Source organism: Cetorhinus maximus, chromosome 27, assembly GCF_964194155.1.
Source record: "Cetorhinus maximus chromosome 27, sCetMax3.hap1.1, whole genome shotgun sequence".
Lineage (NCBI taxonomy): Eukaryota > Metazoa > Chordata > Chondrichthyes > Lamniformes > Cetorhinidae > Cetorhinus > Cetorhinus maximus.
The window spans coordinates 12,985,201-12,999,466 of NC_135905.1; the positions used below are offsets into that span (position 1 = coordinate 12,985,201).

A 14,266-nucleotide genomic window follows, 5' to 3' on the forward strand; every position below is an offset into this window, starting at 1 on the left:
TTCCAGCATTTTAACGTGTTGAGTTGAAAAAAGGCCTTCTAACTCTTGCCCACCTTCCACTGCCCAGCGTATAATGTCAGCGGAGATGGATTGAGGGCCTTAAGTGGGTAGTAATAGGCCACTTAAGGGCTTCAATAGGCCTAAGGACAGGTGGCCTAGTGGGCGCCTTACCCAACCCCCATATAATGGGGAAAGGTTCAGGGGTGGATGGGGAGATGGTGGGTTAACCGCCTAACATATTTTACATGCCACCCCTGCCAAAAATATTCCCGGTGAGGGAGCCTTAAAATCCAGTCCCATGTCTCACACTTCAGAGCCATGAGATCAAATATTAAATACGTAACCCTGACTACAATGTATAATGCCTCTGTAATACTCATTATATGAATGAGGACCTGATGATCCTCCCTCCCACGTTCAAAGAGGGAAAAAGGGTTAAAATTGAGTTGCTGCTTTTTCAACCAATCCGATTTGAGCTAATACACAAAAGGATCCTTCCTTTAATGAGGGAAGCAGCACTCTTTCAACTGTAAACCATATCTACTTTCCCACCAGAGTGAATTCTTCGAGACCCTGAGCACATCAGGCCTCAGAGTCTTACATTGAATGTTTCAGGATATCAAAATCCAGATGTCATACAGGAATAGCACCTACCTTTTAAACCCTTGGAAACAATGAGGTGATTTAAAGAGATGAAATATTTGAATGATTTCCTATATATACCTTTTTAAACTTAGGGGATAATGGATTTCCATTGCACTGAACATAAATATATTAACCTTCACTTTATTTGTTCCAATGTCCTAAGAAGAACTTTAATACACAGCTTACTACTTATTAAGTCTTATTCAATGTCTCATGAGGACATGACATGAGAGTAAGTTGAAATTCCCATCTTTATTCTGCAACAAAAATGGTACATGGTGTAAGGGAGGAAAATGGACGGCAATGGCAGCTGATAGAGGAACGCTATCATTGTTGTAGTGTGGAATATCTAGATGATGAATGGCAGAAGCTGGCCAAAGCTTCTTTGACAGCACCTCCCAAATGTGAGAGCTCCAGCGCCTCAAAAAACAGAAGCATAGAAACGCCATCACCTCAAATTCCTCACCAAGTCACACACCATCCTGACTTTGGTATATATTGCTATTCCTTCATCATTGCTGGGTCAAAATCATAGAACTTCCTACTTTAAAAGCATTGTGGCTATACAGGGCCTTCGAGAAGGCAGCCCACCACCTTCTCATGGGCAACTAGGGTTGCATAATGCATTTCGGCCACCGCAGTAACACCCATTTTTCAAGAATAAATGTTTACAAATCTTTAACAAAAGGTGTTTCCTCTACTTGAAAATGAAATTAGAAAGCCACTCTTTGACTGTATCTTTAATTTTTGTATGGAGCTGATTTTCAATTGGCCAATATTCTTCCTCCTTCAGACACCATGCCCTAAGCAACCATGGGCTTCCATTGGATTGGTCCATGATTATGCATGGCAAATTACTGAAGCCTTCTGCAGTATGGCTGACCAGGGGGCTCTTCATCACCTGCCATCAGGTGTATAGGAAGCATTTACAAGCTGAGACTCAACCTGTTTGGCCACATTATGAACACAATTTCCATGGCTATCAAGTCCTGGGGTGGGAATTGAACCCAGAGCTTCTAGCCTAGAGGTTGGAAATGCTGCCACTGTGCCACAAGACCTCCTCTGTCTAATACTACTTCATTAAAAACAATGAATTATCTAATAGTGTGAAGAAATCGCACAAAGTGTTGACCTAAGTTTTTCAACTGTTTTATCTCGAGCATTAAAATGCAGTGTGGCAAGCACAATGAAAAATATATTATAATCATAAAGAGGAGATACTTGTGGCTTTGTTGGTGTGGTTTAATTGCCCATGGAAGAACTGGGCTATACAGTGTAGAAAGATCTCAGTTTTAATCCCCTGTCTGTGCTGAACTCCGCCAGAGTTTGGTTAAGGTAGATGAAGAAAGGCACAGCAGGGTTCCCACTCCTGATTAGCCCCTTGCTGAAAGGTAAGGACAGGATTGCAGTGATCCCCAAAGTCAAACTGCCAACTTCATATGTGGAGGTGAATTGAATTTAGGGAGACCAATGGGCAATCAGTATATTCAAAAAAATTGGGAGGAGTGGTAGGGAGGGATTTTAAACTTAGATTTATATTTTAAACAGTTACATGATATAAGGCTTCCCATTCCCCAAAAGGTTTTAACAGCAGACAGCTTAAATTTCAACCAATTGGGATTCACTTTGTAAAGGTTGTGCACCTATACTGTTATAATCCAATGGTCACAATGCATCCACAAAACAAAGCCTAAATAATTAAATAAAAAGTGATTGGCACTGAAAGAGTACTGAACCTTAGAAGAGATGAATCATGAAATATGACTGACAAACAAGTCGGAAATGATTTCAATAAAGCAGAGTGGTGTAATGTCCGTGCTTTTACAATGCTGCTGAATGAGCAAGATAGGATTTACTGTAGCAGGATACTGCAAGATTCATTACATTTAACAAAAAGTAGAGTATTTTAACGATTTTCAGCCGGGATGTTCAAAATTGATTGGGCAATTGATCAGAGCCGAGGCAAATAACTTTAAAAGCTTTGCATTTCCAAAATATAATTCACAGTCCCACCGCACTTTCAGAAGCGAAATATTCAAGGATAAAATTGCCATTAATAAAATAGATTAGTGTGTTTCACATTTCAAAAGCACAGATTATTTGAACAGATTTATGGTGTGATTTAATTCTTTACCATATGCTTATTGTCCTGTTAAATAAATTGAGCCATCCCAATTACTTTTTAATCTTTATTAATTTATTTTTTTTTTAACAAAGAGGTTAAACCATGCATCATAAATACACAACCTTCCACCTTCCAACCCTTGTAATTGCACACTGCCTCGAGCGCCAGGCAAAAATTCCACGTTATCTAGTACTGCAACAGTCACTAGTGTCGCATCATGAATTATTAAATCAGTACTTCGTGGTAATACATAATTTCTTATCAATTATTCATGCTAATGTGCGTGTAGTTTACTTAATTGTGTTATTGACGATCAAAAGTAATTTCCTGAAAATCCTCAAGGACACAAAATTTAATCAGTGTAACTACTTTTCGGATGCAACGCTGTTAAGTATTCTTAATTTGCTCAACAGTTCATTTATTTATGTACCTTTCTGTTGGAAATACAAATTTAATCAAACAATTAAACTTGAAAGTTAGGCTACGAGAGCAGAGATCATGTAAAGTTCAATTTTGTGCCAGTAAATCATATTTTAGAGAAAAATTAGATAATATCCCAATAATTACAGATTGGGATGCAAGGATTGTCCTACGATATGGCCAGTAGTCTAAAACAGAGGTTGTTCGAGGGAATAACACTGAAATAATGTGTCAGATATTGCAGAAATGACCTGTAATGTGCTCACTGAACCTCTGAGTAAAATATCTGATTAGTGAATATATCTGTTAAAATAGAACAGCAACGATGGAAGATACTATTCGGTTTTAGGACCAATCCATTCTTGCCCCTTCACTATTAACGTCTCCTTAAATGAATACAATACTTGCTCTCCCCAAAATTGCATGTTTTAATGGTATTTACAGCCTGCAATAAGTACAGTACTGTTGTGTCTCACTGCTTGTATCTGTTACAGTATTTTCATATTTCATCAAAACGTCAAGTTAAAATTAACAGCATAAAATTAAATTCATAAATCCTTTTGTAGCAGTGGAAAGTATACCAGAGATCGTGCTATTAATATTTCAAATGAATTCCTGTTAACAGTTTATCCACTTAATAGAAATCTACTGTATCATAATGACCTAGAAGCTTACAGCTTTATTGCACACAGAAGGTCACCTCTTCCAGAACAACCACTTGTATCTGCAACTTTAGTGGAAATCTGCAGTTGCTGTTTGTTATTGTTCACGCTTGGTCTATGCTCACTCACCTGCATGAGATTATAATCTCCCCCTTGCACTATAAACAGGCAATAGCTAAAATTGCGTGTGGTCCAAGGAAGTGAAGTGGTTTGTCGGTCTTATGTATTCCCTTTTTAAATTACCTGCTGCACCAAATCTAGTGCAAGACAATTCTAGCGAGTGACTATCTTCCCATGCAGCCAAGAGTGGAATAAACATGGTTTAAAAAAAAGGAAGGCAACTGTTGCATTGCAAAATCCAGAATTCATCTATATACATCTTTTTGGCTTTGACTCAGGTAAGAATATCTTAGTTTTTGTACAGATAGAGTCATGTCTTGATCATATGGTTGATCCAACATCTTTAGAGCTGCGAGAACATTCACAATGATGTCTTAAAGTGATCTTAAGCGTTATCTCTACAGTTACGGTTCCCTCTTCTTCTCCTCATACGTTCCGTTCAGTTTCAATCTTTTCTTTGGGATGGCTGGCCTTCTCCTGGTCGCTGTCCAAGGAGGGTTTTGGTCCAACAGCTGGGCTGCTGTTGGCAGTAGGAAGCAGGTTGGCCGATTGGAGGACTGCCTCAGAGTGTTCACGTGCTTTCATGCGCAGTGCTGCCACACTCGCCGTCCGATTGCTCTGGCAGCCATATGGTGGCAAAAAGGAGAGACCCATTGGGTCTGGCACACAGCAGGAACATAGGGAATTTCCTAAGAAAAAACACAGGCATCTTAATTACACTTGTTTAGACATGGGGATGTTGAGCTCTACAAAATGTAAACACTTGCACAAAAACGTGACCTACTCGAAGAAAATGTGTTTGCGTAACTTTGAATGTGTTCTCTATCAGATTACACCAATTTGCAAACAGCTGTGGTATAGGGCAACAGCTTTGGCCATGCCATATCCCACTGTTTCTATGCAAGTTAGTCAACCCAAGACAACTTCAGAACAAGTCAAAGTTTTACAATGATAATTCTGGGAACAGTGATATCCTGCACACCAACACTCATTCCAAAAAAAAAGGTGACTCTTTGACACCGCATTTTTGGGTATGTTGAGGAAGATTTTTAACTTGCTACCCGACTGAAAATGGTTTCCCAATTCTGAGCTTCTAGATTGGGTTAAGATGCTGATGCATTTTGAAAAAGCCTACCACCCCAAACCAATGCAAACATTTTTTCTTCACTTCAACTTGCATTGTAATGCTGTATTATAAAGAATAGGACCATTCTTTCTAATACAATGAAGGGAAATATTGAATAACAGTAAAATTATTTCAGGCATCACTGTCAAAGTGTGTAGTAGTGATATTTTTTCTCCAATATGCAGAGTTTTAATCACTGTATGTATTTTGAATGGCAGTATCTCAGCCCCTGTGACTGTGGGCCTCTTGGGTACACACCATGGACGGTTGACAGCCACACATAAAGTTTAAACCAATACTCCCATTAAATTTCCATTTATCCCACACTGTGGTTCTGATGTTACCTCATTGGTGGATACAATCTAAAAATGACCCTTTCCAAACCATGAAATTAAAACAGAACAAATCAACAAGTGCCAACTATAAACACTAATCGAAATGGGTTGCCTGGGCATCAAGGGGGTATGTGATCCATAGGCCACAGTTTGGACACTCCAGCCATACCCAGTGTAAACAAACATGCACAGTAATTACCAGGAGACATACTCAAACTCAGATGCATGATTCAGCACGAACCAATGAACTTTGAATTGAAATAGAGATGCTGAAAAACACTGCAATCAAAGAGGAGGCCAACACTCCTGTGTTCATAGGACATCTTTTATCAGTATATTTAACCAGGAATCATTATATGATTCATTCCAAAGTAAACATGTTTGTTCTCCAATTAATTTGTGTCCTCCCTCTGGATCATTGGGTTTCATGTTATACTTAGATAATGCTGATTGGCAAGGATACAAGGGAGAGTAGTAATGGTGTCACCAATCACAATGAGAGTCACAATCATATGCAAGTTAAAGTATGTATTCCCAAATAGTCTTAGTTAATAGGATATTTGAGAATTATGGAGGATTAGTATTGACTTCTTGCAATTGAATTCTTTCCCACCTGAGGAGCATGTGTGGGTAATGTACAGCTAACCTCAAAAAACTTTACCCCATAAAGAAGGGAAGAACTCACCAGTTTTGCCCTAGTCGGCCATTTAAGGCTGAAGCTCAAAATCCTAGGGGGGAAGACGCTAAACTGTTACATGTGGTCAGGTTTGAAAGAATCCTGGAATCTTGATCCAAAACCATGTTCAACTTTCCATTATAAAATCCATGATAGCAGAGTGCAAATGTTTAGAGATTCCAGTGAAAAAAAAAGCTTCCAAAGTCGAAATATATAATCTGGGAGTAATAGGGTTGTTATGAATAGGGATTATTTTAAATTAAATGTTCAGCCTCATTTTTGACAGATAATTCAACATTGGCACTAAATATTTGGTGTCACCTACATCATTATTTTATGACCCTGTTTTCTCCTTCTTTCACTCCTCGTGCACAAGGGAACTTGTTCCTTTGCTTGGGTTTTTCAGTGTTAACTCAATGTTCACTCCTTGCAGATTGAAAGGACAGATTTGGGCCTTTTGGGCACTGATGTGGCACCACAAGCAGCCTCTGTTTTGAGTAAGTGGGGTGCTCTAATTATCAAGTGTTGGAGTAGAATGTCACTATTTGGTTACAAAGGTCCACCTCCCTAAAACGGCCTTCATTTATATTTTATTGACATGTAAATTAACCATGTGGTTTGTCAGGTCACACTTCTGGGTACAAAACCCAGCCTACAACCTTAAATGCTAATAATTATTTCGATTCACGTAACTTTTTGGGGGGCATCTTGCCCATTTTGTCAACTAGATGTTCATTATTTGGCTCTGGACATCAGAACCTTGCTATGTTTGGCTCACTTAAAACTTCTGAAGACTCAATCACTATCAGGATGACCCAGATAGAAATAGCAAACAGTTGCATTGTGCCCACTCCCACTTCTCCTTGTTAAAGTCTGCGCACCAAAGACAGATCACTTCTTCACACATTTGAGCACCATGTAACTGCAACAAAGTTGTTCCTTAGCTACTATGGGGAGCTGGAGAGAACAATGACATTGTTATGAGAAACACATGTTATGTGTATATCACTTTTCCAGTGGCTACATCTGTGACTGATTATAGATCTGTTCGTACTTTAGCGTAGTTTGGGATTCAGAGTCTGCAGTGTATCTCCACACAGTAAACACGTCACTTGCAGTTAATGTGAAGCCAACATCAAACCAAGAGAAATATATATTGTGGTTTAATTCACACTGCAGCAGCTAATTGGTGATGAATGACAAGATAGCAAGATTAACAAACTTATCTATTTCTACTTGTGCTATTGTTTCTTTATAAACATTCTGATTCAGCAACAATCAATCATTTTGATTTGGCATTTTGAATCACCCTTCTCTTCTAATAGACCTTAACGCCTATATTTCAATGTCTAAATGATGAAAGTAAAATTAAACCTTACACAAAGTGATTACCAATTCTATTCTGTTCTATTTTATTATCAAGGTCCATGGTTAATTAGGAGACGCTACCGTTAAGAGACAAACCTAATGTATATTCACAAATGTTATCGTTTTTGCGCTGTCCCCAATCATACTAGTTATCACTAACCTTACGTTGTTGATCTATTATGAAACTAGAATACAACCAGGTGCATTTTCCATGGGACAGTGTATCCGACAGTGTATAACTATCACTTCTCCAAACGTTGTTTTAATGAGTCAGGGTCCCTCAGGGTTGGTTTAATATGTTAACCCTACAAGCACTTTATGTTCAAAACGACAATGTGGGATCACAGATAGTCGGTGCGGCATGAGCAATCTCTGTAAAATGACACTGCGTCTGAGTGTCGCGTTCCAGGCTTGTTTGCGAGGTAACCGTGAACAGATTGTGTTTTCTCACAACAGTAACGATTGGATGACAGATTTAAAAAAAAACTCTCAGTGGATGACAATTTCAGGGCTCCAATGGGGGGAAACAACAGATGTGGTGGGTGGGGGAGAGGGAAGAAACCCTCAGAATTATGAAGCGTTTCTGTTTCAATTGGTTAGCCTAACCAACTCTTCCCTCAACCTGCGGGCTGGTCCACTGCCTGTTTTCCCAGCTAATGATATCCTTGGATGCTGGTCCTGCGCTCTTTCACAAATTTCCCTTAAAACAGCTGGGAAGAGCTTCCACTCCAGTTTTGAGGAGGCAATTAATGTCCTGCTGAAGAAGTGGGAAATGCGAACCACATCGCATCACAAAATCAGGGCCCGGTGTATAAATACTTAATGTCATAAAGTTAATATCAAATCTCCCCATGATGGCTGACAGACTTAATCGACAAGACAACTCGACATAACTTAATGTTTATTTCAAACGCTTGTCTCGATGTGTTGCTCGGGCAGGTTAGTAGATCAAGGGCGAAGTGCGGGAGGGTCAAACTTGCGGGAGGCAAGAATAAGGCATCTTTCACACTCCAGGATGCTGCTGACTGTCAGCACCGTTCACTGGGGATTTGATTAAGCTGGGGGGAGACTGTTGGACCACATTGGACCTGGAGACAAGACTCAGTCATTAAAGGGAAAAAAAAAACAGGGAAAAAAAGGAGTTTGTTCAAATTTCGAGAGTTTCCCAAAGTTTGTTTCGTTCGATTGTAATGTAATATCACCCACCCCCCTTGGTTTTCCAAACGGGGCGCATGTCAATTTCTGCCGGGCAATCGACCGCAGGGAAAAAGATGAAAGGAATGCAAAACCCACCTTTCAGCGTTGCCACTTGGGTGAGAGCTTGTGCGTAAGTAGCAGTGTTGAGAAGAGTAGTGGGCAAGCAGGACGGGAAGAAGGGAGCGGTGGGACCCACTGTCCGGCTGAGGCTGAAAGTCAAACAGGGGGATGTTAAAATAAACACTGACCTCCACGTGTACACAAACTCATACACATCCCATTTCTGATCACTTCCAATTCCTTCCCCCACCCCACTCCTTACTTCTGTTGCATGTCCAACGAATCCTTTTTGTTTCTGCTCGGCTCCATTTGAGAAGGGGAGTTTAAGTTCCTCATGGGCGGCGATCCATCGGCGGCACTCTCCTTTCCCGTTTCCTGATCCGAATTCCCTCTTTCTGTTTTCCTCCATTTCGCCCTTCGGTTCTGGAACCAAACCTGCCAAGTCAATGTTCAACATCAGTTCATGGCACCCTCGCCTTTGAATCAGAGGGTTGTGGGTTCATGTCCCACTCCCGGAAAACCAAGAACTGTGATTGTACTCGAAAGAGTTGCAATCTGTGACTGTTGATAACTCGAAAGAGTATCAAACTCAAAACCTCTGCCACTCACGCACCGGATACTTGGATTTGTGTGTATGTGTGTGTATGTGTGTGTGTATTTCAGTTCAAAACCTGGCGTTCCCCGGTTATCACCTTAATAACCAAGGCTTGATTCTGAAACAAATGCCTTTTCTAGTGGCTGGTGTTAACAGTGATTCAACGCCTAGTCTTTGAAACTATCTTAAATATAATAGCACTAGCGGCGTCATGTCCTCGCACTCACTGTTGGCCACGTTGTTTCGCGTATTTTCCCAATATGACAGGTTGGATTCTGTGTGTGTGTGTAAAATGCAACCACCTCACTGCTCTCTGCATCCTTACTGACATTCCCACTCATCCCTTTGGATATCTGCAACGCTGCTGGTCCGTTTTCCATCCCCTGACCTGACACACACACTTCTGGACTCAGTCCACCCCTGACTGTTTCCCGCTTTGGAAATGGTGGGTTTTTTAAAAAAAACAACTTACTAGAGCGCGGTTTAGCAGGCCGACGCCGTCCTGTTAAAATAGCCACCTTCTATCAAAAAAGCAATAAATCCATATCAAATTTATAAGCATGCATTTGATCGGTTTTCCACAAATTTGCCCAGATCCCACGGGGTGGGGAAGCGGCTAAGGACAGAGCTCACCTCATCCCTCCCCCCACCCTCATACATGTGCGCGACTTAAAATGCAGTTACCTTCACAAAGATATTAATGACTTTATAATCATGTAAACTTGGGTCAGTTAAGTGCGGACCAGATGCAGACAACTTCTTGCATCATAACTGAATGAAGGTCGTTGGCTATAACAATATTTAATTGAGCAATTTTTCATTATCATATTTTAATGACTTTCACTGACAGTTAGTCTGCTACTGAGTAACGTGCATGATGAAGTCGTTTATTTCCTATTTAGTGATTGTTTGACAACATCAGTTTCGATTAAGGCTAGGCTTTCGAACGCATTAATCATATTTTAGTGGTCTACAAATTTCGCACAGCATTTTTTTTTGCAGGGGGGGTGGGTGGGTGGTGGGGGTGGGGGTGCTGTGCTTGGCTTTTGTTTCTCGGTGGCTTTCTTTCAGTCTGAAAAAAAAAAGAATAAAATAAAATGAACGGTTTAAAAGATCATGCTGCAAGTGTTTACCGGATAATTGTCTCCATTTCCTATCTCAACCTTGCACCCTCCCAGCACAAAGTCGTGATCTGCCCGCCCTGAATGTTCCCTAATTGCTACATTTATCTTAATTTGCAGTCTCTTCTTCGGCAGTAGGGGTGCAAGCGACGTTGAGTGAGCACTTAAACTCTATCTAAAACAGGGTTCCATTCGAAAATAATAACACGTCTCCGTGTGAACGCCGCTTCATGTCCGGATTTAATAAGCAGCAACCCTTAATCCGTTTAAGGAAGAATAATATGTTTACAATCCCTAATTTAGAGCAATGAATTCCATTATCTCGCTTACATTTATTGGGTTTTAAACGATAGCACTATGACCCAGAGGGACTGGAGTCAAACTATTATTATGCTTGCAATTATATTCGCTCATAGATCTCACCGAGAGCAAATCTGAAAGGGTTTATAAAATACGTGTGTGTGTGTGTGTGTGCAAGTTCTTATTAAACATTGGGTCTTTTTTGTACAAATATCAACACGCCAGGCCTTTGTGTTAAAATGTATGTAGCCAGAGACTTGGTAACTCGATTTGCGGTGCAGCTTCCTGCTCATATGCAACTCAACGTTGAAGATCAGTTTGGGCTCAAATTTTAAGAGGTGGTTTGGAGCTTTTTTTTTCTAAGGCAAGGAAATGGATGTGCATTGATGTAATTTAGTGCCTTAGAGACACGGACAAATTAGTGTAGAACATTATCACTAGTTAATTATGAATGACCGATTAATCAACCTAATCTAATATTCCACATTATGTTGACGTTATTAAAGTGCATCACATAAATGACAGATAGTCTTTCATTTGTTTTATCTTCAGCCAAATATGCACTTTGCACTGGCAGCAGCACAAAGTCTTAGCGCCGAGCTCTGTTTTAAAAACATGATTTACCTGAACTCTTGCTTCAGTAAGATTGATCTTCATTGCGAGTTCTTCCCTGGTGAATACGTCTGGATAATGCGTCTGTGCAAAAACGGCTTCTAGAGCTTCTAACTAGAGGGAGGGGGTGAGAGAATGCATCTCTTTTTTATATTTTAGGAAAAAAAAATGAATCGTCAACTAAAATGAATGATCGCTAAAATCGTCAACAATCGTGATTTTCAGTTCACCGCATTCAGGGGGCAGCCAAATCCCCTCTCTCTCTCTCACACACACACACACACACACACTTTGCAAATTGCCAGATTTTTTGGTGCTAGTTATATTTAATTCTAGGCAAACTGCTTTTTAGTCCAAAGAGACAATCAAAGGGCTCGCCTTGCTACACGGCGACTGGCTAATGAGCACTTCACTGGATGCAGAAGTGGGTTTGAATGTGTAAGCAAACCTTCCCAGCGCCGAGGCGGGAACCCTTCACCATTATTGCAGAGTTTGAATGTCACTTTTACAGGTAGTTCGCGAGGGAGGGTGGGTGGGGGGGGTGGGCGCAGGACTAACCTGCTGCAGGGTGAAAGTTGTCCTGTTCCGGCGTTGTTTTCTACGGAGGAAACCATCGTCGAAATCGCTGGTACTGTGGCCACCAAAACTGCCGGAATTCACTGAGATGGTGCAAAGAGAAATATTTAATGACTTGGAAAATAGGGGTGGGGGTGGCGGGGAGGGGGAAGAATTGTTGGATCAAAGGCTTGTAATTTCTCCACAAAAAAAAATGGCTTTATTCCGATGTTAGAACCGTTAGATTCCAAGTAGCCGGAGTTTGATCTATCAGGAAGCACATTATAAATGGGGTTAAGTCACCAAGTCCAGGTCAGTGACTATGTGCAGCCCCAGGTCACTTCACTGTTTAGCCGGGTCAGTTCACTGTTAAGTCTAATGTATTTGTTTTCAGATAAGAGTTCCACCAAAATGCAACCTGTTCAAATCATCCCGGAGCCTGTAACTGGGGAGAAAACGGCCGATTATTTCGAATCAAACCCAGAAAAGGCTCTCAAATGTCTTGCCCGTTTTGATTTGACCCACCCCCCCACCTCCCACACCTCCCACCTCCTGCTGAATCTTCGCCACCTTTACCAGCTCCGTCTGGCAGGCCAGAGTCGACATACGCATCGTAGGCTGATGATTTCCATTGGATCTATTTGTTTTTCTCCCTCTCTTCCCCCGTGTTTATAATTTGTTTGCAAAACAGCATAAAAGATTCATGCAGACCTTTTGGCGAAGGGAGGAGCGTGACCACGTTTTAAAGCGTTGATTAGAAGCATGACACCAAACATCTGCGATGGTAAAAGCCTATTTTAACCCTCAGGCAAAAATGAAGGGTTTTTTTTTGTATCCACACAGAAGGAAAGCAGGTGGCAAAATGCTGCTGGGACCAGCCCTCTCCTGTACAGACTAGAGCTGGTAGCAAAATACATGGGCTGTGGGCCCATATCTTGGCCACTACGTTACAGAGTGTGTCAATAATTCTGTAAAACACATAAATGATTTAAGAAAACGCTTTTAAGATGACGACTTGAATACATAAACACCAAATCCGAGATGAGAAGTGATCACGGTATTAAAAGAAACTGATTTAAAGCTGCAAACATCGGGCGATTGTTCACCAATTTAATATTTGCTTAGATGAAGGATATATCTGCTGATCTAATGCAGTTGTACCTAGTTTCACACAGTTACCAGTCCCGGTTTACAGAGGACACAGGCAACTTCCAGATCGGGAGGAAACGGTGTAGAAATATGGAGATATGAAAAGTTCAATTGTCTTAACTTTGGGGTTTAAATGATGTTTGAAAATTAAACATAGGCTGTAGGCAGATTATAGTCTCTGGGGCATTTTGTATGTTTACTTGAACGCCTTTTGTCGCCTAGGTTACTCATCGCTGTCGTTCGTTTCTATAAATCTAATGAAGATGTGCATTAGTGTTTGTATTTATCCACGTGTGGACACGCGTGCGATATATTAGCGATCCCGTGTGTATATAACGCTGGGAGGTTTAAATCGTAGGTTTAATATCTAAACGTACTTACACGAATTTGTCCGACAACACTCCCCATCTAGCTGCGGAGGACAGTGGAAATAGAACATCGTGGAGTCCGCCACGCCAGGAGGCTGGGGAAATGTGCTGTGTGCCTGGAAGAACGGGGGGTGGGGGGGGAAGAAAAAGGAAGAATACCTTCAGCTGCTTTTCACGCGATACACCGCTAAAGTTTACCTCGCCAGAGAGAGAGAGAGAGGGAGGGAGGGAGGGAGACGCGCCACCTCAGTTTCACATCTGGCAGACGCTGCTTTTGCCATCGAGCAAAGACAAAATGCTAAAAGCGCTCCGTACCTGTGTCTAAACTGAAGCTGAGCAAACAAATGAGGATGGATGCGGCTTTGCAGGAGACTCCCAGCTCCAGAGATCGCCCAGCCCTCGGCGTGTAACTGACCAGATGTCTTTATCAGCCTGTAACATGCTCAGCCTCTCAGCAACTTGCTTTTATAATCTCGCGCATAATTGGCCTTAATCTAATTATTTCCAGCGTTGTCTTCTGTGGGTAACTTCGATAGGTCCCTCGAGTCTTGCCAAAATGCGCACGTGGTCTGGAACGTCATTTTTTTTCGAGCAGACAGGGCAGACTTCGTCAAAATTTCGTCTGAAACGCGCAAAATGAAAACATTCCGAGTTATATATATATCAGGAACTTGTGCGGACCCGCTCCCCTCCTCCCTCCCCCCTTCCCTCTCTCCTCTCCATCCCCCCTTCCCTCTCTCCTCTCCATCCCCCCTTCCCTCCTCTCCTCCCTCTTCCCTCTTCTCCTCCTCCATCCCCCTTCCCTCTCTCCTCTCCCTCCCCCCTTCCCTCT

At 41.5% G+C, this 14,266-nt stretch overlaps 1 protein-coding gene across 1 annotated transcript; it reads right to left on the reverse strand.

Annotated features, from left to right (window-relative positions):
- Window positions 1-2,820: 2,820 nt before the first annotated feature.
- drgx (dorsal root ganglia homeobox) lies at window positions 2,821-13,785 on the reverse strand. Its single transcript, XM_078530737.1, has 7 exons — window positions 13,750-13,785; window positions 13,448-13,550; window positions 11,921-12,021; window positions 11,375-11,476; window positions 8,997-9,169; window positions 8,771-8,883; window positions 2,821-4,661 (listed from the first exon to the last, which is right to left on the reverse strand). Exons 2-7 carry the CDS (start codon window positions 13,503-13,505, stop codon window positions 4,399-4,401), a joined length of 810 nt encoding a protein of 269 aa, XP_078386863.1. The 5' UTR covers window positions 13,506-13,550; window positions 13,750-13,785; the 3' UTR covers window positions 2,821-4,398.
- Between the last annotated feature and the right edge of the window lie 481 nt (window positions 13,786-14,266).

Coding starts and splice junctions, on each gene's coding strand:
- drgx (XM_078530737.1), bottom strand. CDS start 13,505: ATGTTCTATTTCCACTGTCCTCCGCAGCTAGATGGGGAGTGTTGTCGG. Junction 11,477..11,920: donor CAACTTTCACCCTGCAGCAG/GTTAGTCCTGCG, acceptor CCCTCCCTCTAG/TTAGAAGCTCTAGAAGCCGT. Junction 4,662..8,770: donor CCAAGTGGCAACGCTGAAAG/GTGGGTTTTGCA, acceptor GTTTTTTCTTAG/GAAATTCCCTATGTTCCTGC.